This window comes from Barbus barbus (genome assembly GCF_936440315.1).
Source record: "Barbus barbus genome assembly, chromosome: 32".
NCBI classification, from domain to species: Eukaryota; Metazoa; Chordata; class Actinopteri; order Cypriniformes; family Cyprinidae; genus Barbus; species Barbus barbus.
In genome coordinates this window covers 28,675,360-28,700,021 of record NC_136760.1, presented here as the reverse complement: position 1 = coordinate 28,700,021, position 24,662 = coordinate 28,675,360, and the positions used below count along the sequence as shown (strand labels likewise).

The following is a 24,662-nucleotide window of genomic DNA, read 5'->3' as shown; positions in this document are numbered from 1 at the left end:
ACTATAAATGTTAACTGAGCCAGTGCATTTGAAACATACGTATGTTTGGGTCCTATGAATGAAATAGACTACACAAATATATACTATAGACTATACAAATATAATATATATCCATATACTATTTACGAAAAGTAGAACTCATGGTGTGTAAACACAGCTACACAGTGTATTTTTCCCTTATCAATTATTTAAATGTACTAACCACCTAATCAAGAAGAATGAAGCAGTCTCCACGTTTTATCTTGATGAATTTCCACACAGAGGTACACAATAATGTAGGGAGGATGTTTTCGCTGGTCTTCGATATACCACCATCCGCTGTTTAATTTGAAAAACATGAATTATATCTAACTAGCCAAGTTTTGCATGTAAGTTTCCCTATACAGTAAATGCGAACGTCGCAAGACTGGAAGTATGCACACACTCGTGTCGATCACCGGCGCTATCTTGTGCACCGAGCCCATCGTATTTAGAACAAACCATTTTTAGGGCCTCAGGCATGAATGAATCCTCAGATCATGCCACACGTGCTGCACAAACCTTCATTTATACTGAGGAAAATAAAAGCGTTTGCAATTCAGAATCATGTAGTACATGAGGCACATCATCAGTGTGATTCTCCTCAATGCATTGTGGTGTTTTCATTGTTGAATGCATGTCTGTAGTGATCAGGTGAGCCTTAAATATCATGCAGGAGTTTAAAGGGCTCATGAAATGCATTTTCAGATTTGTATACAATGTTTCTCAAGGTTAGTTTATAAACTTTCTGCACCAAAAAAGGTCTAGTATTTGCAAAAATTATCGTTATCCAGTTCGTTTTGTGGTATGTTATTATTGCAGAGTAACCTCTCAAGTGTAAAAATCAAGCACATTCTTGTATTGATCAGGTAATCAGACCTGTAGTCTAAACCACAGCGTAAGAGAGAAAAGATGTTCATGGAAAACTTGTTTCTAGAATCAAACACAATGTCTGCACAATGCACACTCCTGAAATATATCAATGTCAGAACAAGTTCAGAGATCACATCCCTGCAGGAATGAACACTGTCTCGTGAAAGCGTGTGTGTGTGTGTGTGTGTGTCTCGTGAAAGTGTGTGTGTGTGTGTGTGTATAAATACGCCCCATTTGAGCAGAACGTTCGGTCATGTGCTTTGATTAAAGCAGCAAAAAACAGCTTTTATTTCAGGATGCGAGCTGCTTTTGCATGAAAATCCTTTATTTATTTTAAAGCATCATGTGCCAAATCATTAGAGGACTTTGAACCGTCCTAAAATTCGATTCAGATTCATTCTTCTGAGAGTCTGTCTGTCGGCGGAGGCAGAGACATTAAGATGTTTTCGTCTGGCTCGCGCTGTAATTATGGAATCCAGACCTGTTCAAATAGCCAAAAAAGAAAAGCATACAGTCAGACTGCAGCAATGCACCTAATGATCGTGCTAATGTGTGTTTTCCCAACTGTTATGAGTGCGTGTTTCCAGTGTGGCCCGTGTACAGATGTCAGTCCTGCCGCTCGCTGTCGAATCTATATATTGTCTTTTCATATCTGCCTTTGAGTTTGTGTTTGAAGGCTGAGCGCTTGAGCGCTGAAAGCTGCTTCATATTAACCGTATTTACACTTAAAAACGCAGTAAATGGGATGCAGAGCGTGGCGTTTGAAGTGCCGAGTGTATATGTGCTGTGATGGATCTCCTGATGACGCTTAATGGAGCCCGAGACTATTCCAGAGTTTATATTCACGCCTGAGCCGTACACACTCTCCTGAATGAACGTGTTTGTCTTAGCCTCATTTTTTTCTGTGTCTGAGAGCGAGAGAGCCGTTTTCTGTCTTTGATCACCTTCCTGATGGCCTTACGGCGCTCGGCTGTGCGTCTCGGTGCTGTTTGATGTCGGCTGCTTTGTTTATGAAGGTATTTGTTCTGCAGTTCGCAGAGAAATTCAGCCGCCGCTCTGCCAAGTGACTCTCTTACACGCCTAGAGACGGGAAAACTTCATCTAATTAATCATAAATGATCTTTTCGGGGGTAGTTTCAAAGCCAAAGTTGTTGTGCGAAGGTAGTAGATAGTAAAGATGGTAGAAGATAGTATTTAAAAAAAATAAAATTGATTAATTCACAACAATAGATTGACATTACTGCACATAATGATATTTTGATGAGGTGCTGTTGCTGCCGTAGTGCATGTCTCTCTGTCTGTACATCCGTCATTTGCATGTCTGTCCATCATTTCCATCTGTCTCTGTCATTTGCATCTGTCTGTCTTTCCGTTCATCTGTCCATCCGTCATTTGCATCTGTTGGTCTGTCTGTCTGTTGCATCTGGTTGTTTGTTGTACTTTCACAACACCACATTTTCCATAATTTGCTGCCCCAAACTCCGTTTCTGTTGTTCTTTAGCTCTTTGAGAAGGAAACTCATGAGACGCTGTGGCTTTTATTGGACTCTGGCTTCCTAACGACTTTGATTGCGCTCTGTTCTGCTTCCAAACAAACCCAAATTAATAATGTGGCTAAACACAAACACCAGGATGTGTATTTGTGTAAAATACAGTGACTCTCTGACAGACGACTAACATTTTGACCATCAGAATGAAGTCTGATCCATATTCTGCACCGCGTGGCACAGACGTCTGCATTTCTCACGGTTTTATTGTCCGCTCATTGTCCAGAAGCATCAGTGTTTTTGCGTTGTGAAATTATAGTTTGATTGTTGAAATGCTGTTTTGTGGTTTCAGAGAGCCCAGCATGACGAGCTGGAGAAAATTGAGAAACACATCAAATCCTCAAAAGACAAAGAGGGAAGCAAACCTCTGGACAAACCCGAACAGTGAGGATCAGAACACACACACATACACATACAGTCAGTTAATGACTTCCACCTGTAGTTTTCATTAACCAGAGAAATGCTGTTAATCTCTTTAATGCTCACAGGTTTCTCCATCAGCTCTCCCAGATTCCCAATTTCTCCGGACGAGTCTTCTGTATTCTCTTTCAGTCGACCTTCACTGAATGCATCTCATCTGTTCAGCGCAAACTCCAGATTTTGCAGAGAGTCTGCAAGGTACGTCTGCGCAGTCTGACTGCGTGAAAAAATCAACATGCTGTGCAATTCTTAAACTAATCGATTCATTTGAACCAAACTGGTGAATCCAATGTGAGTCAAACACAGGAATCATTGATCTGAATCAATCAGCCAACTCGCTCGCTCGCTGAATTGAATCCGATGACTCGCTTTGCTCTGAACTTCAGGTTGTTTTGTGCAATAATGACGGATATCAGACGTCACACACATGCAGTCCGGTTTTGTCCCTGAGTCTGGTTTCTGGTCTTCTCTCTCCAGACTCTTCAGAGTGGCTCTGGAGTCCTGCAGATTCTCGGGTTAGTTTTGGCCTTTGGGAACTTCATGAACGGAGGGAATCGCACCAGAGGACAGGCGGACGGCTTCACGCTGGACATTCTTCCCAAACTCAAGGATGTCAAGAGCAGCGTAAGACAGACACACACAGGGTTTAGACACAAACACACTTCTTAACTGGTTGTTGTTTTTTTTAAAGGAATAGTTCACTTCCAGAATAAAAATGTCCTGATAATTTACTCACCCCATGTCACCCAAGATGTTCATGTCTTTCTTTCTTCAGTCGAAAATAAATAGTTTTTGGAGGAAAACATTCCAGGATTTTTCTCCATATAGTGGACTTTAATTGGGATCAACGGATTGAAGGTTCAAATTGTAGTTTCAGTGCAGCTTCAAAGGGCCCTACACGATCCCAGCCGAGGAATAAGGATCTTATCTAGCCAAACAATTGGTCATTTTCTAAAAAACTATTTTATATATTTTAACCGCAAATACTTCACATTGCGTAATCACTTTGGAAAGGTCGTAGGCAGAATTAGTATTGATCTGCATCTGATTTTCAACTTCAAAATCATTTGACGTTGACTTTTTAATTTTTTATTGTGATTGGCGTTTGATTTAGTCTTTGCACGTTTGCTTTGTAAACACTGGGATGGTACTTCCGCTTACATCATGTGTGACACAAAGTCGCAGACACGCATCGCAGAGCTAGTGCATGACGTGCATTTGTGGTTAAAAAGTATGTAAGTTTTAATTTTTTTTAGACAATGCCCGATCGTTTGGGTAGATAAGACCCTTATTCCTCGGCTGGGATCGTGTAGAGCCCTTTGAAGCTGCACTGAAACTACAACTTGAACCTTCAACCTGTTGATCCCCTTTAAAGTCCACTATATGGAGAAAAATCCTGGAATGTTTTCCTCAAAAACTTTACTTTTATTTTGACTGAAGACAGACAGACATGGGAAATCTTGGATGACATGGGGGTGAGTACACTAATTTTTATTCTGGAAGTGGACTTGTCCTTTAATCAGTGTGTTTTTCTCCTGTGGTCTTCAGGACAACAGTAAGAGTCTGATGTCGTATATTGTGTCTTACTACCTGAGACACTTTGACGAGGTGAGATTCATTTATGATGCTTTCACTGAACAATATACTCAAAAACATCTTCAGAAACCCATGCGTGCCTGCCTGTGTGTGCGCGCTTCTGTGTGTGTGTGTTTCAGGACGCGGGCAGGGAGACGTGTGTGTTTCCTCTCCCAGAACCTCACGACCTGTTTCAAGCCTCTCAGATGAAGTTTGAAGACTTGACTAAAGATCTGCTGAGACTCCGGAAAGATCTGAGAGGTAAAGTCAAATGAAGCTTCAGATCCACGCTGATGCTCACAGATGGATGAGTGTTTGTGTGGTATGGTCTTATTTCTAGTGTTTTATTGCTTAAAGTGATTATTTTCTGTCTGGAAATGGAATGTTGATTGACAAACGTTTACTAAAAGTACGAAAAGGTCTGAAGGCTATTGTAGTTTGATTAGTTGAGCAGTTTAAAAAGTAAAACAGAACTTGGAAATCAATGTGGCTGTTGGTTAGGGCTGCACATTTAATCAAATGTCTAATTACGATTACGATTATGGATGCCACGATTATGTAATCGTTCAAAGCCGCGATTACAAAAATAAATACAGTTAAAATGCCCACTTGCATTATTCTGTGTGTTTAAGAGGTGTTTGCAGCGCAGGGTTTAACTCAAACACACTGGATAAAAGACATTTAGTCTAACTGATAGTCGTCACTCTGTTGTGCATGATGGACATGTTAAACGCCAAACGTGTCAAAAGCGGAACAAAATAGCGGTACTCGTTTGAACTGTGCGCCACACAATGAACTTTTATCCGCTCGCCTCAAAAGAAACCAGCGTAGAGCATGTGTTTATTACAGTGACCCTGCACTCGCGAGCACTCGAGTTCAGAGCAGAGTTCTCCAGGACAAATCACCTCTCTTTCATTTAAACTAGTTTAAAACCAATAAATCAGAGCTGTTATTCTCATCAACACTGATGCAGAAACAGTGCAACAACGATCCACTTAGAAGACGTTTCAATCCACAAATCACCCACATTTACCATAGTTTTACTGTAACACTAACGGTAACAATGGTACGGTGGCAGAAAAGTAGGATATTCATATTGAGTATTCTTGTTATTAAGTTATTGGAGTCATGGAATATAATTACATTATTTTGTTAGTTATTCTATCAGTTGATGTGGATTTGTAATAGACTGAATGTCTTTAGGCTACTGCAAACACCATAGAAACCATATAGTTAGGCTACTTTTTTACCATGGTAATGAGGTGCTGTACTTCTGGTTATGTATAAAAGATGAGGCCGTTACAGTTTTCTCAATGGTTCTGTCAAATATACATCTGCATCCCAACTCCAGCTCCTGCTTCTGAGCTCAATCTCCTCTTCTAAGAGACAGAACTTATAATATTACATGTTCAGGTGCTGCTGCCACTGCTCTCCAATGTTAGTCTGGAGCCCTGATAATACAAATAGTACTGTAAAATGTTACTGTAATTAGATATTTAGTTTAATTGTAAATGAAAAATATAGCTTTAGTAAACCTTTTTCTTTTTAGTATAACATTATTATACCATGCATAATTTTACCCTTTTTTGTATAAAGAAGAAACCAAACCAATGTATAGTTGACATTTGAGGCTCAATGCTATAGAAAAGCAATAAAAGTTCAGGAAGAGTGTTTTCAGCCTTTTTTTTAAATATATATTTTATATAAAAAATATGGCATGCAGCTTCAAACAATGGCATAAATCTATTCAAAATAATCGTTATCACAATTACAATCTCAAGGGAATAATCAATTATGATTTTTGTCATAATCGTGCAGCCCTAGTGTTGGTGTTGCTTTAATGCTGCTAAGTGATCTTTATAAGTACTTACTGGTTTCCTGGGTGTTGCTAGACAGAAAAACAGAGCAGCTACTGAGAACAAGTACTTAGATGAGTTTGGTGCATTGTATCTTGAGTTTTGAAAATATGATGTACACAGAAAAATAAATTGTAGGGTTTACTTTGAAACAATTTTCACTGAGAAACTGCAAAATTTCACGAATAATTAAAAATAAATGGCAAGTAACACTGAATTAAACATGAAATTGTGAAGTAGAAATCATGTTTTGTTTTATTTACAGCTTCACAAAAGATTGTTTTACGGTCTATATATAACAACAGGATGTGAAATCAACACAAGAACTTTGATCAAAGCTGAATCATTCCTCACAGTGACGGCCACATGTTAACCGTAGCGTGATCGTGAGCGTTATCATTAGTGTGTGTGTGTGTGTGTGTGTGTGTGTGTGAGAACTGTGGTCAGCTTGATAATGGCTCTGGATGTGTTTAACTCATTGGCAACAGTTACCAGGCCTCTACTTAATATTATTGTTTAATTTTACCATTTTAACAGAGTTCCTAATTTTTTTATTAAAGAAGTTCTCTGTGATTCTCGGCATGTATGTGTGCCAAAAATCATTAGGATATTAAGATCATGCTCCATGAAGGTATTTTGTGTGTATATATTTCATAATTCTAAAAGTATAATTTTTCATTTTTAAAGGCAGGTTTTGTTTTGTTTTTCAAAGGCATTTTTTACCCTTTCTATATACGTATACTATACAGCGAATCTTAACTGCTTTGTTAGTATTGTCACAATGTGAACTGTGAATTGACGAGAGATCAGAATATGACACAATTATGGAAATACCCAGAACACCTATAACACTAATCCTGAATTGTCAAACACCAGTGTAAATGGAAAATCTGCTGTTTCCTCAGCTCTCCTCTGTTACTGGTGGAAGTAATGATTCATTTCTCCAGTCGATCAGATAGAGGTGAACCCGGCGCTCTAATCGCTTCTGCCCAGACTGTTTCCCCTGAGCGTAATTGGACTAATTGCTGCGTGTCTGAGCAGAAAAATGAAAGATTGGGAAGGAAGTGAAGATTGTCCCCTCGCTCTCTGTAATCTCGGAGTTCACAGGTTAATGTGTTTGATTCGTCTAATCCGGAGTTTATCCACACATTCTGCTGCTTCGCTCTTTGAGCAGCTTGATTCTTTGACTCTTTCTGGTGAAGTTTAAGAAGCCGCAGGTTCACACAGATCTTACTCGTCCAGATCTGCTCCACACAGGCTTTAGTTTGGTTTGTGTTTGTTTGTTTCGCTTCTGTCCGGTTGATGTCAGGACGGATGAGGTTTGCAGATGTCCAGATCGGTCAGGAGAATCACAAAACACTCTCTGACCCGTCTGGATAAAAAAGAATGAGAAAGCCGGACCAGAAAGTTTGAAAAGTTTAAGAAGTTTAAAGTTTCAGTCTGAAACGGTGTGAAGTTTGAAGTAATTGTAAAAGCAGAGATAGATAGATAGATGCTAAGGACCTCAGAATGGTTGCTAGGGTACTCTGGGTGGTTGCTAAGGTGTTGCTAGGGTACCCTGGGTGGTTGCAAGCCTGTTGCTATGTGGTTGCTAGGGTGCCTGGGGCAGTTGCTAGGGTGTTACTACCGCTGTCTGACCCATCTGGAGAATCACTGCATGTGCTTTCAGAAACGGAGATGCCTCAATTACACATCAGTGATCATTTCTGGATGATTCCAGATTGTTATTGTGTGCTTGAACTGAGTATTTATTTAGTATTTTTAATTTAAGAAATAAATGCCATTTTGAATGCAAGTATGGGGGGGCTAATTTTTTCTGAAAATCCAGTTTTTCAGAAAATCATGGTTATTTTTTATTTCTATTTTTTATATATAAATTAGTGTGCTAAATTAATTTCTGTAGAAAATGACTTTTTTTTTTTTTTGGTTGTTTCATAAATGAGGCCCAGTGTAATTTCCATGTTTAATATTTTAAGGATGCATTTATTTGATTTCTTTAAAAGTAAAATTGTGAAATATTATTATAATTTAAAGCAGCTGTTTTCTATGTGAATATGTGTTAAACTGTAATTTATTTCTGTGATCTGCAGCTGTATTTCCAGCATCATTACTCCAGTCTTCAGTGTCACATGATCTTCAGAAATCATGATAATATACTGATTTACTGCTTGGTTTTTACATTTTGTTCATTTCATAAATACTATTTTTACGAGGGCCTTAATTCTGCTCGTTTCATGAAAAAACTCTAACGTCCTAAATTCCACTTTTCTGTGTTTGTTGAATGAGGCCCAGTGTGTGTCATTTCCATGTGGGAACGATTGTTATTTTTGATTGTTTTCTGAATGTAAATGTTGTTTCCCAGCATGCACTGCGGAGGTGGAGAAGGTGTGCTCGGTCTCGACTGAAGAGCATCTGCAGCCGTTTAAAGAAAAGATGGAGGCGTTTGTGAGTGAAGGTGAGTGAGTCTGATGGTGGGAATGATGGGGTTTTCCTTCAGGATTCTCAGACTCACTGAAGTGTGACTGGTGTCAATTAAACGAGGGAATTCCTGGGATTCCTCCTGCGTCTCTCCTGAGAATCGGCTTGATTCAGCGGGGGAAATCACAGGGTTTGTGGCGAAGCAGGTTTGCTAATGCGTCGTGACCTCTAGAGCCGCGAGCATGAGATTCTGCTGACCCGGACTCGCATTAATCTGAGTCTCTGACCCACCGGACCAGAGGTCTGCCCACACACACACACACACACACACGTATGTGAATGCATTAATTCAGAGAAAGCTCCTCCACACTGATCAGTCTGGTAGCAGAGATGCAGCACATCAGTTTTTCTCCCTACGGTTTCAAACACATTATTCACACAGTTTGGCACATACTTTCTCTCTCTCATACGCACATGCAGACAAACACAGAGACAGACAGACAGGTGTGTGTGTGTGTTTGGGGGGATTCATGGTTTTTCGTGGTGTCTACTGGCCTCAATTTGTCAGAGAACCTTGAGTCGTGACCCCTGCACTTCTGAGGAAGCCTGGCTGCTGTCCAGAAAGAGACGCAATTTCATAAAGATACAAATATAATTTTATGAAATGTGAGTAATATGATGTGTGTGTGCATATATATGTGTGTATATATATATGTGTGTGTGTGTGTGTATATGTATATGTGTGTGTGTATATCTATCTCTCATATTTAATGCCAGTTTTTCATAATTTACCTATATAGTTTTTTATATTTAGTTTTTTTAACCTATTTTGTATATAAAACGATTGCTATGTTATATATTATATATGTACATTAAGTGTACTCATACAATAGAAAATTTTAAACCCCAAAAATATAAAGTTATTTATGAAGTGAACTGTGGAAATGCATCAGTCTATTGTCTTCTGTAGAGCTGCTTTACAGCTGAAATTGAATGTTTCATAATTAATTTTTAAGCATTAACACTTCCTTTTCATTTTTGTGAAGCTGCTTTCAATCAGTCTGTATTGTATTGTATAAATCGCTATATAAATAAATGTAACTTTATTTTATAACCATAAATTTACATGTTTTTTTTTTTTTTCATATACAGCAAAAACGGAGCTGGAAAGTCAAGAGAAGCAACTCGGTGACACCCACAAAATGTAAGGCATTTCTGCTGTTACTCTGAGCCTTTTTTTAGTAGACACACAGACATAAAATGCACAGTTCTATTGCTTAAAGCTGCAGGGTTTATATTGTGCATCTGAAAGGATTAAATATAATGCTTCAGGGTGGTGCTGTGGTCAGTTGTGATGAGGTTTCTAGGTGTTCTGGCACGAAAAGAGTCCTGCATCTTCACCTCTGTGATCTTTTGCTCATGAATGTGGGCATTCTAGGAGGAGAACACCTAGAACACATGAACTCAAATAATACTGTTCTGCTCCGTTCAGATGAGCTGTGTGATCTCCAGCATCTGGAAAGCACTCGTTTCGCTCCGAAAGCTCAGTTTATGATGGTTTGTGTCGCAGGTTCCTGGAGCTCTGCGTGTTCTTCTCGGTGAAGGCCAAGAGCGGAGAGAAAGAGGTTTCGCCCAACACCACCTTCACCGTTTGGCACGAGTTCTCCACAGACTTTAAAGAGAATTGGAAGAAGGAGAACAAGATCATCCTGCAGGAGAGGTATGTCAACAAACACGCTGCAGCTCTTTCCTCCATAACACCGCTGTTGTTTAGTCCAGGATCAGGAGCGGCGCTGGTCTGTAATCGCTCAGGAATGCTGGATGCTTTTTTGGCCCGACAGTCTGCTTTAGAAATGCTGCTTGAGGCTTATCTCCTTCTAAGATCACTGTTTTATACTTTATACAGTGGTATATAATAACTAAAATACATACTATGTTCAGTTCAGACAGTTATGATATCACCAGTCATTGCATCACTGATCAACAGGGGTGTTTTGCTCTTGAATGATTGTGTTTGAGTTGAAATGAGTCAGTGATTCAATTTAAGACTTGTTCTTAAAAACGGCATGCTAGTATGAATACTAGTCTTACTGCTTTTTTTTGTTGCAAGAATATAGTATACTAGTATATGGTTGCAAAATCAGCAGGTCTCTTTTCTTCTTCATTCCTAAATGAATCAGTCGTTTTGAATTAATTGGTTGAATTAGTAAATTAGTGATTCACTATATAAGACAATTCACTTTTATTTGTCACCACCTGGTTTTAGTTTCATATTTCATATTGTGTGTGTATATATACAATATTTGTTTAGTTGAAAAATTTGAAGTTATGACTTCAATTAAATAATGATTTTTCGGATCCAAATGCACCCAGAATATGGAAATAGTGTACAGATTTTGAATGCATTCTGAGGGTTAAAACATGAATCTCCTAACGTTTGTTTGTGTATATTATTATCCTGGCGTCACCGAATCCTCTTCATTGGTGTGATAGAAACGGCCGGCCTGTGTGAACACAGACTTACACTCAAAATAAACCCCGGGCTCTTTCTTTCTCCTGCTGATTTATGAAGCGCTCCGATCGGAAGCTTCACTCTCAAGTGTTGTGAAAACATCGATGGCTGTTTCTGAGCGTCGTGTGTTTAGAAGCGCGGTGAGCTCCTGGCAGCTGCGTGATTTAATGCGGCTTCACCTCAGATACCTGAGTGCTGGACACAAGTGCATCATGGGATGGTCTGCTCTGAAATCTGCTTCAGACGCTCTGTCGGGGAATATATGCGTTACAGCTCCAGTGAGTGATGAGCAAAGCTTTGTTCTGACACGGAGAAGTGGACGGAACAGCATTCCTGGAATTAGACGCTTCCGCACGCCAATGAATCTCCCAGAGTAATGTGTGTGTGAGTGTGTGTGTGTGTGAGTGTGTGTGAGAGTGTGTGTGTGAGAGTGTGTGCGTGTGTGTGTGTGCTTTTTTGAACCAAATGTCCTCACTTCAATTGTGAAATACTTTGACGATCCACTAGGGAGACATCTGACTGCTCCTAGTTAAAAAGGCATATAAATTTAGTCAAGTCACCATTATTTATCAATGCAGATTGTGTCACAGCAGCTTTACAGTATTAAACAGAAATAGTGGGGTGTTCTCCTCTTGCCAGACTTGACCAGCAGTTTAATTATAGGTTGCAACAAAGTCAGATTGTGCAAAGGACTCATCTGGTTCCTGTGGTCTTGTCCCGATGGCCGTCTAAGAGACGAGGTCTTCACTGGGGGTCAGTCTCTGGGGTCATCTAGGTGTCCTGCTGTAGAGGTCATCTCTAGGTGCTGATCCACCATCTGATCTGGATACGGACTGGATCGGGTGGCTACGGTGACCTCGGAATGAGAAAGAAACAGACTAATATTAGCGTAGATGCCATTCTTCTAATGATGTAACAAGTACATCAGGTGTTTTGGGAAGTGTTCCGGTTCCGGTTGACCTAATTAATGCAGCCTAACAATCCTTTAACGAATTTGAATTTCAGAAGCTTTTTAGTGTGTTATGTGTAATCTAGATTTAAACTGACCGTGTGTCTGCCTCCCGAACAGTGTTAGGTAGATTGTTCCAGAGTTTGGGAGCTAAATAGGAAAAGGATCTGCCACCTGCAGTTGATTTTGATATTCTAGGTATTATCAAATGGCCAGAGTTTTGAGATCGCAGCAGACGTGGAGGACTATAATGTGATAAGAGCTCACTCAAATACTGAGGTGCCAAACCATTCAGGGCTTTATAAGTAATTAGCAAGATTTTAAAATCTACACGATGTTTAATAGGAAGCCAGTGCAGTGTTGACAGAACCGGGCTAATATGGTCATACTTCCTGGTTCTAGTAAGAACTCTAGCTGCTGCATTTTGAACCAGCTGGAGTTTGTTTATTAAGAGTGCAATCACCCAATAAAGTATTGCAATAATCTAACCTTGCGTTCATGAATGCATGAATTAACATTTCTGCATTTGACATTGAGAGCATAGGTCTTAATTTTAGATATATTTTTGAGATGGAAAAATGCGGTTTTACAGTTGCTAGAAATGTGTCTTTCAAAGGAAAGATTGCTATCAAACAGCACACCTAGGTTCCTAACTGATGAAGAAGAATTGGCAGAGCAGCCGTCAAGTGTTAGATGGTGTTCTAGGTTATTACATGTGGAGGTTTTAGGTCTGATAATTAACACCTCTTTTTTTCAGAATTTAACAGTATAGAGAGATACATTCACGATCCGATAAGTATAGGTCATTTGTAACTCTGATGAGAGCAGTCTCAGTACTATGATGCGGTCTAAAACCTGACTGGAAATCCTCACAGATACCATTTTTCTCTAAAAAGGAACATAGTTGTGTTGATACTACCTTTTCTAGTATCTTTGACAGAAAAGAGAGATTCGAGATCGATCTGTAATTAATTCTTTGGGGTCAAGTTGTGTTTTTTAATGAGAGGCTTAATAACAGCCAGTTTGAAGGTTTTTGGGACATATCCTAATGATAATGATGAATTAATAATATTCAGAAGAGGATCTATGACTTCTGGAAGCACCACTTTTAGTAGTTTAGATGGAACAGGGTCTAACATACATGTTGGTTTAGCTGATTTAACCAGTTTATACAATTCTTCCTTTTCTATAGAAGAAAATGAGTGGAATTGTTCCTCAGGGGATCTATAGTGCACTATCTGATGTGATACTGTAGCTGACGGCTGCATGATTACAATTTTATCTCTAATAGTATTGATCGATTGAGTGTGTGTGAGAGTGTGCTTGTTTTGACTAGTTTTGGTCCAAATGTCCTCACTAGTTTTACTCTCCAGAACATTCTCGTTCACCATTCCTGGCTGGTGGAATAATCTTCCCACCCCTATCCGGAACGCCGGATCTCTGGCAACCTTCAAGCAACAACTGAAAACTCATCTCTTTCGGCAGTACTTGACTTCATCCTAAACTTAAAAAAAAAAAAAAAAAAACTTTCCCTCTATCTTTCTCTCCACCTACTAGCTTGTACTTATTTGAACAATGACTGAGACTTGGTGTTACGAGCACTTCCTCTGTCTGACTGCCTCTTCAAGATGAATCGCTTTTTGTATTCCCCAATTGTAAGTCGCTTTGGATAAAAGCGTCTGCCAAATGACTAAATGTAAATGTAGTTAAAAAGGCTTATAAATCAGCCAGAATATGATGTTGATAGAAAATCAGTGCAAGTCCAAGCAATGTCCTCACTAAGATAGCCAAACAAGCGTGTGAGAGAGAGAGAGAAAGACCGTGTGTGACAGAGCAATAGGGAATGTAGTTCCTGATCACTACACAAAACTGTTGAATGAATCATTTTCTCCATTTTTGTTATTCATCAACACAAAGTGAGCAAAAATAAGCACAATTACACTGTTTGACTAATAGTAATTTTAATCAGGTTTACCTTTTCTAATGATATCTTTCAGTAATGCATGTGTTTTTACAATCAACAATTGATTGAATGATTTCTTTCACAATTGACCCTTCACAAAGACATCTGTCCGCTCTCACACCACACATCTCGTTCTCATGCAGTGAAAAATACATTGCGGAGCAAAGAGGAAACTGACAACACAAGGACAGACAAGACAGAGCAGGTTACTTTTGCTATGAAAGAAAGTCTCAGCTTTCAAATGTTGTCTCTTTTTTTTTTCTTTTCTTTTTTTTTAAGATAATCAAAAATTTAGTTTTGTGAAATAAACATGAACATCAGAAGGTATCTAGTTTCAAGAACAAAGACGTCAATACTTTTTTTTTTTTTTTTTTTTTTAAGTTCACTGATGCTAAATCTACTCTCCTGTCTGGTTTGTTTGTCGGACAAAATGCGGGATTCGGTGTTATGATTGGTCAGATCACCTGTCAATCAAACTCCCTGCGAAGGGTCAATTGATTCTTTAATATGTCCAAATAAAAAGTGTCTAAGACCGTGTTTCTCAGCCAGTGGCCTTAACAAACTTCCAAGGGATGATTTAAAATTATGCAAATTAATTACTATTATCACTAGTAATATTATTATTTTTTTTAACTTAATCTAATTAAATTAAATAGCTTTTTCTATTTGTCTTTTGTCTTGGATTCAATCATTTGTCAACTTGTTTTCTTTGTTAACACAGGTTTTGTATTTAATTTTGAAACTGACTGATAGGCCTCACTGATCTGAGCTCATGCTCCTCAGCTTTAGAGTGAATAAAGCGTTATTTGTGGATAATTTTGGCAATTAAGCTCAGATCAATGTTTTTGGAGCTGATTGAATGTAGGCCTCAAAGCAGAAAACTTGTGCTGATTGAAAGAAAACGAGCTGATAAAAGATTGAATTGAATCTAAACATTTATAAATCAAAATGCATTTACTGGAGATGCACAAAGACGTGAGAAGTCTTGTTTTCTGAGAAACTGATCAAACTGAAGTGCGTTTATGATTAAAGCATGAACTAATATCTGCAAATGGGCAAAAAAAAAAATCAACTGAATTCAAAGAGAAAGCGGATTTATTTTTCTGCCTCCAATGGCAGATATTTTGCATTTCAAGTACATATATCTTGATTTACTGTAAGAATGTTTGGATAATCATTACTGGAAAACAAATGTAAAAACGACGGTTCGAAACCAGTTCATCTGTGCTGTATGAATGTTTGGGGCCTTTCTCTAACTCTCCCATAACCTGTGCCATGTGTTCAATATTAGATTATATCGGCCACATTAAGATTCACTCTAAAAGCGAGAGTGCGTCAAATCAACCATGTCTATTTGTTTAACCCCGCTAATGAAAAGAATACCCGTTAGCTTCCAGTGGTGCGATGCTGCGTCGCGATAGAGTCAACAAATACAAACGATCCCCTTCAGCCCATCGCTGGAGACGCTTTTACATAATTCATGAGGACGAGCTGCGTATATCTCTACATCTGTCCCGAAACGCTGCACTCAGATCGGGTTTCTTCTGAAGCACCGCTCGCCTCTCAGATGCAGATTACGGCCTTTTAGCTCTGGCCCTTTTATTATATTTCCTTTGCTCTCTGCATGTGGGAACGGCACACGGATGATGCTGATTTCTGCTCCCTAATTTGTAAGCAATTTCAGGCAATTCCAATCCATCAGGCGCGTGGCCTCTGGCCTCCGGAGCACGAGACGATTCAGAAGGGAGTAAAAACGCTGCCTATGTAGGCGACTCGCAGTGTTTCTAAACGGAACATGTTCTGTCAGTTGTGTTCTTTTAATTGGCACTGAAAAAAAAAAAAGATGCTTTTTTTTAAAGGCATCAGTTGTTTGAGATTTATTAATTAAAGCAATACAGAACTGACCCTGTAGATGTTCTGTTCTAAAGCATGGTGAGTCGCCTACATGAGCAGCATTTCACGCCCTATGGTGATTTCTGCTCCCTAATTTGTAAGCAATTGCAGGTAATTGGGATCCATCAAGCACACAGCCTCTGGAGCACGAGGCATGAAACTCAATACAGTCGATAACAGAATAACATTCGAGCTCTTCTGCCCATCCAGATGTACAAGCTGACCTCGTCTATCATATCACGTCCTTTATTACAAACAGCCTTTTTAATTGGACCCTATAAAATGATATAAAATCAGTGCTGGAAAAGAGAGACAACGTGAAGCTGCAGCGAGTGATTTCTGTGAATTATACTTCATTAAATGTCATTAACCCAAACAATGCATTCAGAATCTTTCTAGTATTTCCACATTCCAGGTCTGTTTGGACACAATTGTTTTATAAAACAGTCGTAACTTAAATTTTCAAGTAAATCCATATTGTATTTGATTAACTTCTGATTAATGAGTGAGTTCGGGGGAAAAAAATCTAAAATGATTTTTTTTTTTTTTTAATGTTACAGTTCTTGGAAATTTCAAATTACACATCATCCACACACACAAAAACTAATATGCAAAAAAAATAGTTTTTTTTTCAATGTTTATGAGAAATCTTGTTTGGTTATATGATTGTATGAAATTTACAAGAACATGTAATGTGAGAATTATTAGCATGAACCCCACTGGAATGAATGGAATTTAACTAAATTCAAATTCATATATGAATGCTCAAAAAACTGTCTATTTTTGAAACCTATATATTTATTTCTAAGAAAAACATCAAAATAAAATTCATTTCATTTGCATAAACTTTCACTTTCAGATATGTGATCAGTTTTTCACCCTGCAGTGGTTTATAGACAACATTTGTTTATCAACACAAATTCAGTCCCAAAAGTGTGAGATATGGGGAAAAGATGAAATATATTTTACACAAATGTTTTGACACTAATATAACTTCATAGATAACTTAAAGTATGTTTGACATCTAATGGTGCTCCATGCATACCCAGGTCAAAATGACCCGAATACGAATCTCTTGAATTTATTTTTTTTTAATCAGAAAAAATTTAATGTGTATTTTGAGCATCTTAAAGCATTTGCAAAGGTTTGTTCCCTTTATTAAAAATTATGCATTATTTAGAAATTGCTTTTAAACATTTCCAGGTCAAAATGTATTGCAAAGCTTGAGAGAATCTCGTTTGAGCAATGATTTGCTACTCAGTGACTCTAAATATTCGTAACGCGCAGTATACAATCTCCCCGTCCGCTGGAGTCGTTCATAAACGAGACACAAAGACGTCGCTCGTCTTTCCCAGCGATAACACACAAAACGTCTTTATCTGAGGGGCTTTAGACATCTGATAGATGAGTTCCCAGAGACGGACGCGCTTTCCTCTGACATGCGCTGAACCCGTAATCAGACGATCTGCTGCTAAAGTGTTTGCCTTTCTCCTCCAGTGGCACCTAAAAGCCCACAGAAGCGTCTCTCCCTGTCGCTCGGCCCCAATTTGTCATGAGTGCTTGTCGTCTGTTGGCGGGAACAGAGTCGACCCCGAGCTCCATCTGGAGCCAAAAGAGACAGATGGGTCTGCCGCGGAGCCGCTTTGTGTTCTGTGACCCGGCTCCTCTCTCTCACATGTGTTTGTGTCTTTAACCCCGTCCCGGCTGTGAAAGCATGAGATCCGGGCAGGCAAGTTCTCATTGGGTTTGTGTTTAGCAGTGATATGTAAAGGCACAGAATCGCTCTCTGCAGCTCTTTCCCAGCGCTGGTTATACAGTGTGTTTTATAGGGTCCAATTAAAAAGGCTGTTTGTAATAAAGGTGGTTATATTAGAGCATAAAGTCAGCCAGCGTCTCAAACACCTGACACTTTCACTAGAACAGAAAACTGGCGGATCCAGCTCGTAAAAGAACATCAGCACCTACATGATCACCTCCACTCCTTTCTTTTTCTCTCTTTCAATTCAATTCAATATGTGCTTTATTGGCATGACAATTGTTACAATGTATTGCCAAAGCATAGTGTTTACATTAAATATAGAATCAATATGTATTTAAAAAAATAAATAAATACAAGCAGGTTTGTAATGTGTGTGTGTGTGTGTGTGTGTGCGCGTGCACGTATACATTTTTCAAATTGGTGATTTAGGAGAGGACCCCACACTTCACTGCCATATAATGCAATAGGTTCTATGACTGATTGGAATATTTTGAGCCAGATTCTAATTGGTATTTGAATTTGGATAGATTTTTTGATGGCGTAAAAGGCCCTTCTTGCTTTCTCTTTCAGTTCATTCACAGCCAAATTTAGTTTACCAGTTGCATTTATCTTCAGCCCGAGGTATGTGTAGTTTGTGGCATGTTCAATATTGGTCGTACCAAGGCTGAAATTGTGTCTCTTTCCCTGAAGTCTGGGTCTTTTCTGAAATGTTAGTGCTTTGGTTTTGTTAGGATTAATAGTCAGGGCCCAGGTCTGACAGAACTTGTGCAGGATGTCCAGGTTCTGCTGTAGACCCTCTTCTGTTGGAGACAGCAGAACCAGATCATCTGCAAACAGCAAGAACTTAATGTTGGAGTCATGTAGTGTGAGGCCAGGTGCTGCTGATTGTTCCAGGAGTTTTGCCAGTTCATTAATGTAGATATTGAAGAGGGTCGGTGATAGTGGACAGCCCTGCCCTTGAGTGAAGAACTTACTTACTTACTTTTGTCATTTAGCAGACGCTTTTGTCCAAAGCGACTTACAAATAAGAAAAAGTAACTAAAACTAAAAAGTTACAACTCTATAAATACTATCTACCCACATATTTAAGAAAATAAAGAAATTAAATAAAATTAACACATGCATATAACAACAACATTTCAATAATAAACATATCAATGAAAAAATTAAATAAAAAGCTACTACTATCCCTTGCCGGTGTCCCTGCCCGGTAGAGTCGCACGGTAGAGTCGATGGTCTTTACACTCTTTGGTCTTCACACTAAGAGGGCTTCACACGACGACTGCCGCGACCGCTGCCGCGGTATAATAACGAGCTGATTTTAAACACAACTCTCTCAAATGAACTCTGTTCGTTTATTTCCAGTTTTAATTGCGCATTGATTGTTTGAATACATTGTTTTTATAATATTGTATGTTTTACCCCCAATACCTGATTCTAGAAGTTTTGACAGCAGACCTTCATGCCAAATTGAATCAAAGGCCTTTTGGAAATCTACAAAGCAAGCAAATATGTTGGTTTTGTTTTGGTTAATGTATTTGTCGATCAGGGTGTGTAGGGTGAAGATGTGGTCTGTTGTTCTATAATCTGGCTTTTGCTGAGGACATTGTGCTCTGTAAGGAAGTGTAGTCTTGTGTTGATGATCTTGCAGAACAGCTTCCCCAGATTACTGCTCACACAGATGCCTCTGTAATTGTTTGGGTCTGATTGTCTCCACTCTTGAATATGGGCGTTATGAGTCCTCGGTTTCAGGGAAATGACCAACACTCAGAACCAAGTTGAACAGTTTTAGTAGAGCCGATCTTAATGTGTGCTCTGTGTTCTTGAGCATTTCGTTGAGGATGCCATCTGGACCACTTGCTTTTTTGGGGGCCTGGATTTTATCAATCAGTTCTATAATGGGGTAGTCTAATGGGTTTTGATGTGTACCAAATGTATGTTCCATATGAATAATTTTTTCATATTTTTGTTTTGTTCTGGGTTCATTTTAATTTCACTATGAAGTTGTTCAAAGTGATTTTTCCAGGTGTCTCCATCTCCATCTCTCTCGCTCTCTCTCGCTCTCTCTCGCTCTCTCTCGCTCTCTCTCGCTCTCTCTCGCTCTCTCTCTCTCTCTCGCGCTCTCTCTCTCTCGCTCTCTCTCTCGCTCTCTCTCTCGCTCTCTCTCTCTCTCTCTCTCTCTCTCGCTCTCTGAGCGGGTGTTGAGCTCTTCATCATACCATCGTACCATATTTGGTTGCGAAGACAGTGTTCTGATCCAAACCCTCGTCCCGCTCAGCGCTGACTCAGACACACGGATCCGCTCGCGTCCGGAGGGATGTTTTTCTGCTCTGTTGTTGAAAGTAGCTGCTACTGATGTGCAGGAGGAGCATCTCTCTCCCATAATTCTACTTCCTGTAAACATGTCAGGCGCTCTCAGCAGCCAAATACATCATAACACACCGTCTGTTTGCTTTGCTCTTCTGTTCCAGCAGACTATTGAGTTACAGATCTTCACTCCAAGCGCTGAATCCGTCATGTTTTATGAGCTTCAGCTCTCGAGGTCATCGCTTCAGCTGTGTTTCGCTGCTTTTGTGTCAATTCGGATCATGAATTCAGCCGGATGTGTGAATGCAAACACATGAATATGTTTCCAAATCTGCATTATATCAGTTGTGGACTTGGATAACCCACATCAAATTGTCCCATTTAAAATGCAATAATTATTAAATGCAATATTTAATTCTTAACAGTTTTTCTCAAACAATTCTTTGCAACTGCTTTTGTGTTTCTGATCATAAATTCAGCAGAAACAAATGTTTAAATGCAAATATGCATGGTTTAATTTGGGTTTTCAATGCTGATATATACTGCTAATCAATATAATGCACTAATTATTTAATGCAATACTTTATTCTCATCAGATTGATTTTCTCAATGACATTGATTTGGATTATTTGAAAATTAAATATTTAATGATTATTAAAAAATATCATAATTTACTAATTATAATTAAATGTTTAAATTATTTAAATAATAATTTTAAATAACTGAATGCTGTTTGTTCAAACATAGCTGCATGAAAGCGTTGACTCAGAATCACACTGGAGCATCACAGACTCATTGGGACTCTAAACATGGCCAATTATGGTGCTTGTGTTTCATTCACTGGTTCTAGGGTCATTGAGATGAAGCTCCTGGCGTCCATCCACACACATGACCCGCAGAAGAGAGACGTGTGCTAAACGAACCCGCTTCATCAGAGCGTGGCAGATCTTAATAACTTCTGAACGCTCAGATTAAGCAGTGTAGAGATCTGTCAGGACTAGTTAAAGTTAACGAGGAAGAGCTGTCTCCCGTCCGGTCAGATGGACCACTGAAGGGCGACGTGTCCATGAGTCTTTACAGAAAATCATGACGCTAATGTTTCTAATATTAATGATTTATGGTCATATTGATCAGATTAGAGCTGTACGATAAGAGTTACATTTTATAACAATATAAACGATTCAAGCAGTTAATATTTACGTGAGTGTGCTGTATGTATGTGCCACTCACTCAAACCTCTGATGCGTGTGTGTGTGCGCTTGCATGTGTGTGTGTGTGTGTGTGTTAAAGAAAGATTGTCTGGTTTTGTGTGTGTGTGTGGGGGATTGTGGGTAACTGGTACGGTTTGTGCCCGTGACGGGGATTAGAGCTGTTTTTGGTGTGTATCTGAAGCCTGTGGGTCACAGTCAGTTCCTCCTGAAGCCGCTGTTAAACCTCAACTCAACTCACTATAGACAAACTCAAGACACGTCACATCATACCATGTTTTAGTATCCTTGATGTACCCTTACAGCTTTTAATGGGTGTTTTATATTTTAAATAAATGTACTTTTGTCTTTTTTTAGTTTTTAATTGTCCATGTAGTTTTTATTACGGTTTAGTTTGGTTATTTTTATTTTAAAGTTTAAGTTATTGTTTTTGTCTTTTTTTATATATATAAGTCTGTACAGTTTTTATAAAGTTTTTTTTATTTATTTTAGGTATTCAATTTACTTTTTAAGGTTTTAGCAATTTGTTTGTAATTTTTGATATTTTTGATATTGTCTATATAGTTTTTTTGGGGGGGGTATGATGTAGAGCATGTTGTAGAGTGTGACGTTGAGCATGATGTTGCAGGGAATGATTTGGAGTATGATATTGAATATGCTGTAGATGAGTGGATTATGATGAGTATTATGTTAGAGTACGATGTGGATGCCTGGGTCAGTAACTCTATCTGTTCCTCTGTCTCTCTCTCTCTCTCTCTCTCTCTCTCTCTCTCTCTCTCTCTCTCTCTCTCTCTCTCTCTCTCTCTCTCTCTCTCTCTCTCTCTGTCTCTCTGTCTCTCTGTCTCTCTCTCTCTGTCTCTCTCTCTCTCTCTCTCTCTCTCTCTCTCTCTCTTCATGTTGTTTCTCAGGCTGAAGGCGGCGGAGGAGCGTTTCCGACAGGTCAAAGAAAAAGCCACATACAGCGTCAAACCCAAACACGCGTCTGGAATCGTAAGCAACTTTATTTACAATTTACATGGTTTCAAAACAGCCTAACTGAAAATTATGTTTTTAATGTTTATAAAATCTTAATATCTTCATGCCTTATAGTCTGAATTATGATTAGAGCAATATAAAAAATAGCTTAGATTTGCTAAATAGTATATATCGCTTTAGGTGAATGCGGACAGACTTGTATATACTTACAGTAGTTGTAGATTGGAGTTATTAATTCTTTATGCATATGAAACCAGGCTTGTTTGAGAAGCTTAATTACTGTTAGATGATGTGTTATCACTGACACGGTTAAATGATGCCCATGAAAGACTCCGTGAATGTGTTGAGTGATGCTAAAAAACACTGATGCTAAGAGATTCCTGTTCTATATTCTTCTCGCTCATACAGTAGATCATAAACTTGCAATGACAAATCATTTTGGTTCCCAGAGATTGCGTGAACTGATCAAAGTCACTTTGGATAAAAGCGTCATGCCACATGCATGGAAATGTTTTTTTAAATGCAGTGTTATACTTTAAAAGTAACTATGGAAGCCCATTTCCGCCACTGTGAGAAATCACTTTTTAAAAATGTTCTATTCAGTTGACTTTTTCTTTCTTGCAGTTGTGGGTTTACATCTCGCAATTCTGACTTTATAACACAATTGTAAGGAAAAAACAAACAGAATTGTTAGTCTAGATCATGCAATTGCAAGACACAACTATTATGAGATTAAAAAGCCACAATGACCTTGTTTTATCCTTTATTCAGTGGCAGAAATGGGCTTCCATAAGTAACACATTTTGACTAAAGTACAGTATATGAGCCCTAAAGCTTTGACTCTTGAGTCTCTCCAGAGCTCTAGATGCTGCTCATGATCCTGAAATGAACACTTAATGCACTGACCTTTTATAAGAGTTTCCAGTGAGCTGTGAGAAATTCAGATGCAGATTTATTTTCAGGATGTTGCCATTTGTTCAGGTGAAATTGAGAATGAGAGCTGAATGGATTGAAAGCAGCATGAGATTATACTTTCATTAAATGAGCCTCTTTATTTCCTCTCAGAAAGCAAAGTTGGGCATGAAGATCTGAGGCGGATGTGGACTGACTCTTGTGTCGTTTCATCTGTAAATCGCTCTCGAAGCATCTTCAGTGTTACTCTGCCATCTGCCGTACCACACAGGAAGTGATCCGCCGTCTGAATGTGATGTCATATCCTGTGTCCTGACGGATGAACATATCAGACGTTACATATCACCGTACATACTGGAGGACTGAAGCAATATCATCAAAACAAGGTTGTTTTATTTAACAGACGAGAAAAGGCAAGAGAAAGCGAGAGTATCTGGATTTCTGATGCGCCTTTATTTTAAACATCGGCACAGTCACATGCTTTTAAACCAACACTAGTTAGTGCAGTTTAGTGCTCTAGTCATCAGCTGCTTTAACATGTTCAAAGCACACTCCAGTCCTACAGGACCTGAAAGAGACACTCCAGTATGAATCAGATCAGTCAGCGGTGAACGTTCAGGAATCTACTCAGTGTTTTTGTGAAATTATGCAATATTGTTTTCTGTTTTTGCTGCATTCACTCGCTCACTCAATGTATTTAAGAGGATGTTTTTTTTTAATGTAAATGATATTAATATCTTTATGTAGCATTGGTTTGTTTTTAGCATGTGCGTGTCGGAGGTGTGGATGGACGTCTGCGCTCCATGTGCGATAACTGTTTGTATCTGAACGTTTTGAGAAGAGTGTAATTTATGTAAAATAAAGGGATTAATAAATTCAGACATTTTAATTTATTTCACACGATTGGAGATTTACTTATTCACCATGGGATGTTTTCTAATCTTATGAACAACTTCAGGATTGAATGGTCTCAAACAAGCATTTTGGTTCATTTAGTTTGTTTATTATATAGACACTAATAAGAGTTCAGAACTCTCAGCTCAGTTTAACACATTTTACCGTGTTAAAGAGACCTTCACACCAAAAACATCCACTCAAAATGACTGAAACATATTTCAAATAATGCGATTAACAATATGGAAAAGGCAACAGATGCATTCTCATGGTCTATTGTTCTGATTTAATGAACATATCCCATAAATAATTCACTGGAATGCATAAGAATCTCAAATTTTTCCTCCCCAAATCCTCATCACGTCTCTTTCCTGGTTTGCTTTTTTATGTGGATGTTTTACGATGTCATTTTCTACCCCTTTTTCACTTCTAATCCCAGTGTTTACTGGAGGGTTTCTGAAGCAGGAAATAGTTTGTCAAACTGAGGGAAAGCACTTTTTTTTAAATATCCATAACTCTTCCAGATAATGAAAATAATGCTCGTAGGACAAAGGTTGATATTAGCGTCCACACAAACGGACGAT

General features: G+C 38.7%; 1 protein-coding gene across 1 annotated transcript in view; it reads left to right on the top strand.

Annotated features, from left to right (window-relative positions):
• Window positions 1-24,076, top strand: part of fmn2b (formin 2b) — a gene marked incomplete at its 5' end in the record, with an annotated part of 58,019 nt that extends 33,943 nt beyond the window's left edge. Inside the window, 10 exons of the mRNA XM_079389821.1 lie at window positions 2,730-2,821; window positions 2,926-3,055; window positions 3,335-3,481; window positions 4,406-4,465; window positions 4,573-4,693; window positions 8,651-8,743; window positions 9,859-9,910; window positions 10,277-10,426; window positions 22,206-22,287; window positions 23,338-24,076. Of these exons, the coding sequence (XP_079245947.1) occupies window positions 2,730-2,821; window positions 2,926-3,055; window positions 3,335-3,481; window positions 4,406-4,465; window positions 4,573-4,693; window positions 8,651-8,743; window positions 9,859-9,910; window positions 10,277-10,426; window positions 22,206-22,287; window positions 23,338-23,364 (954 nt within the window). The 3' untranslated portion in view covers window positions 23,365-24,076. The remainder of the gene's footprint in view (window positions 1-2,729; window positions 2,822-2,925; window positions 3,056-3,334; window positions 3,482-4,405; window positions 4,466-4,572; window positions 4,694-8,650; window positions 8,744-9,858; window positions 9,911-10,276; window positions 10,427-22,205; window positions 22,288-23,337) is intronic.
• Between the last annotated feature and the right edge of the window lie 586 nt (window positions 24,077-24,662).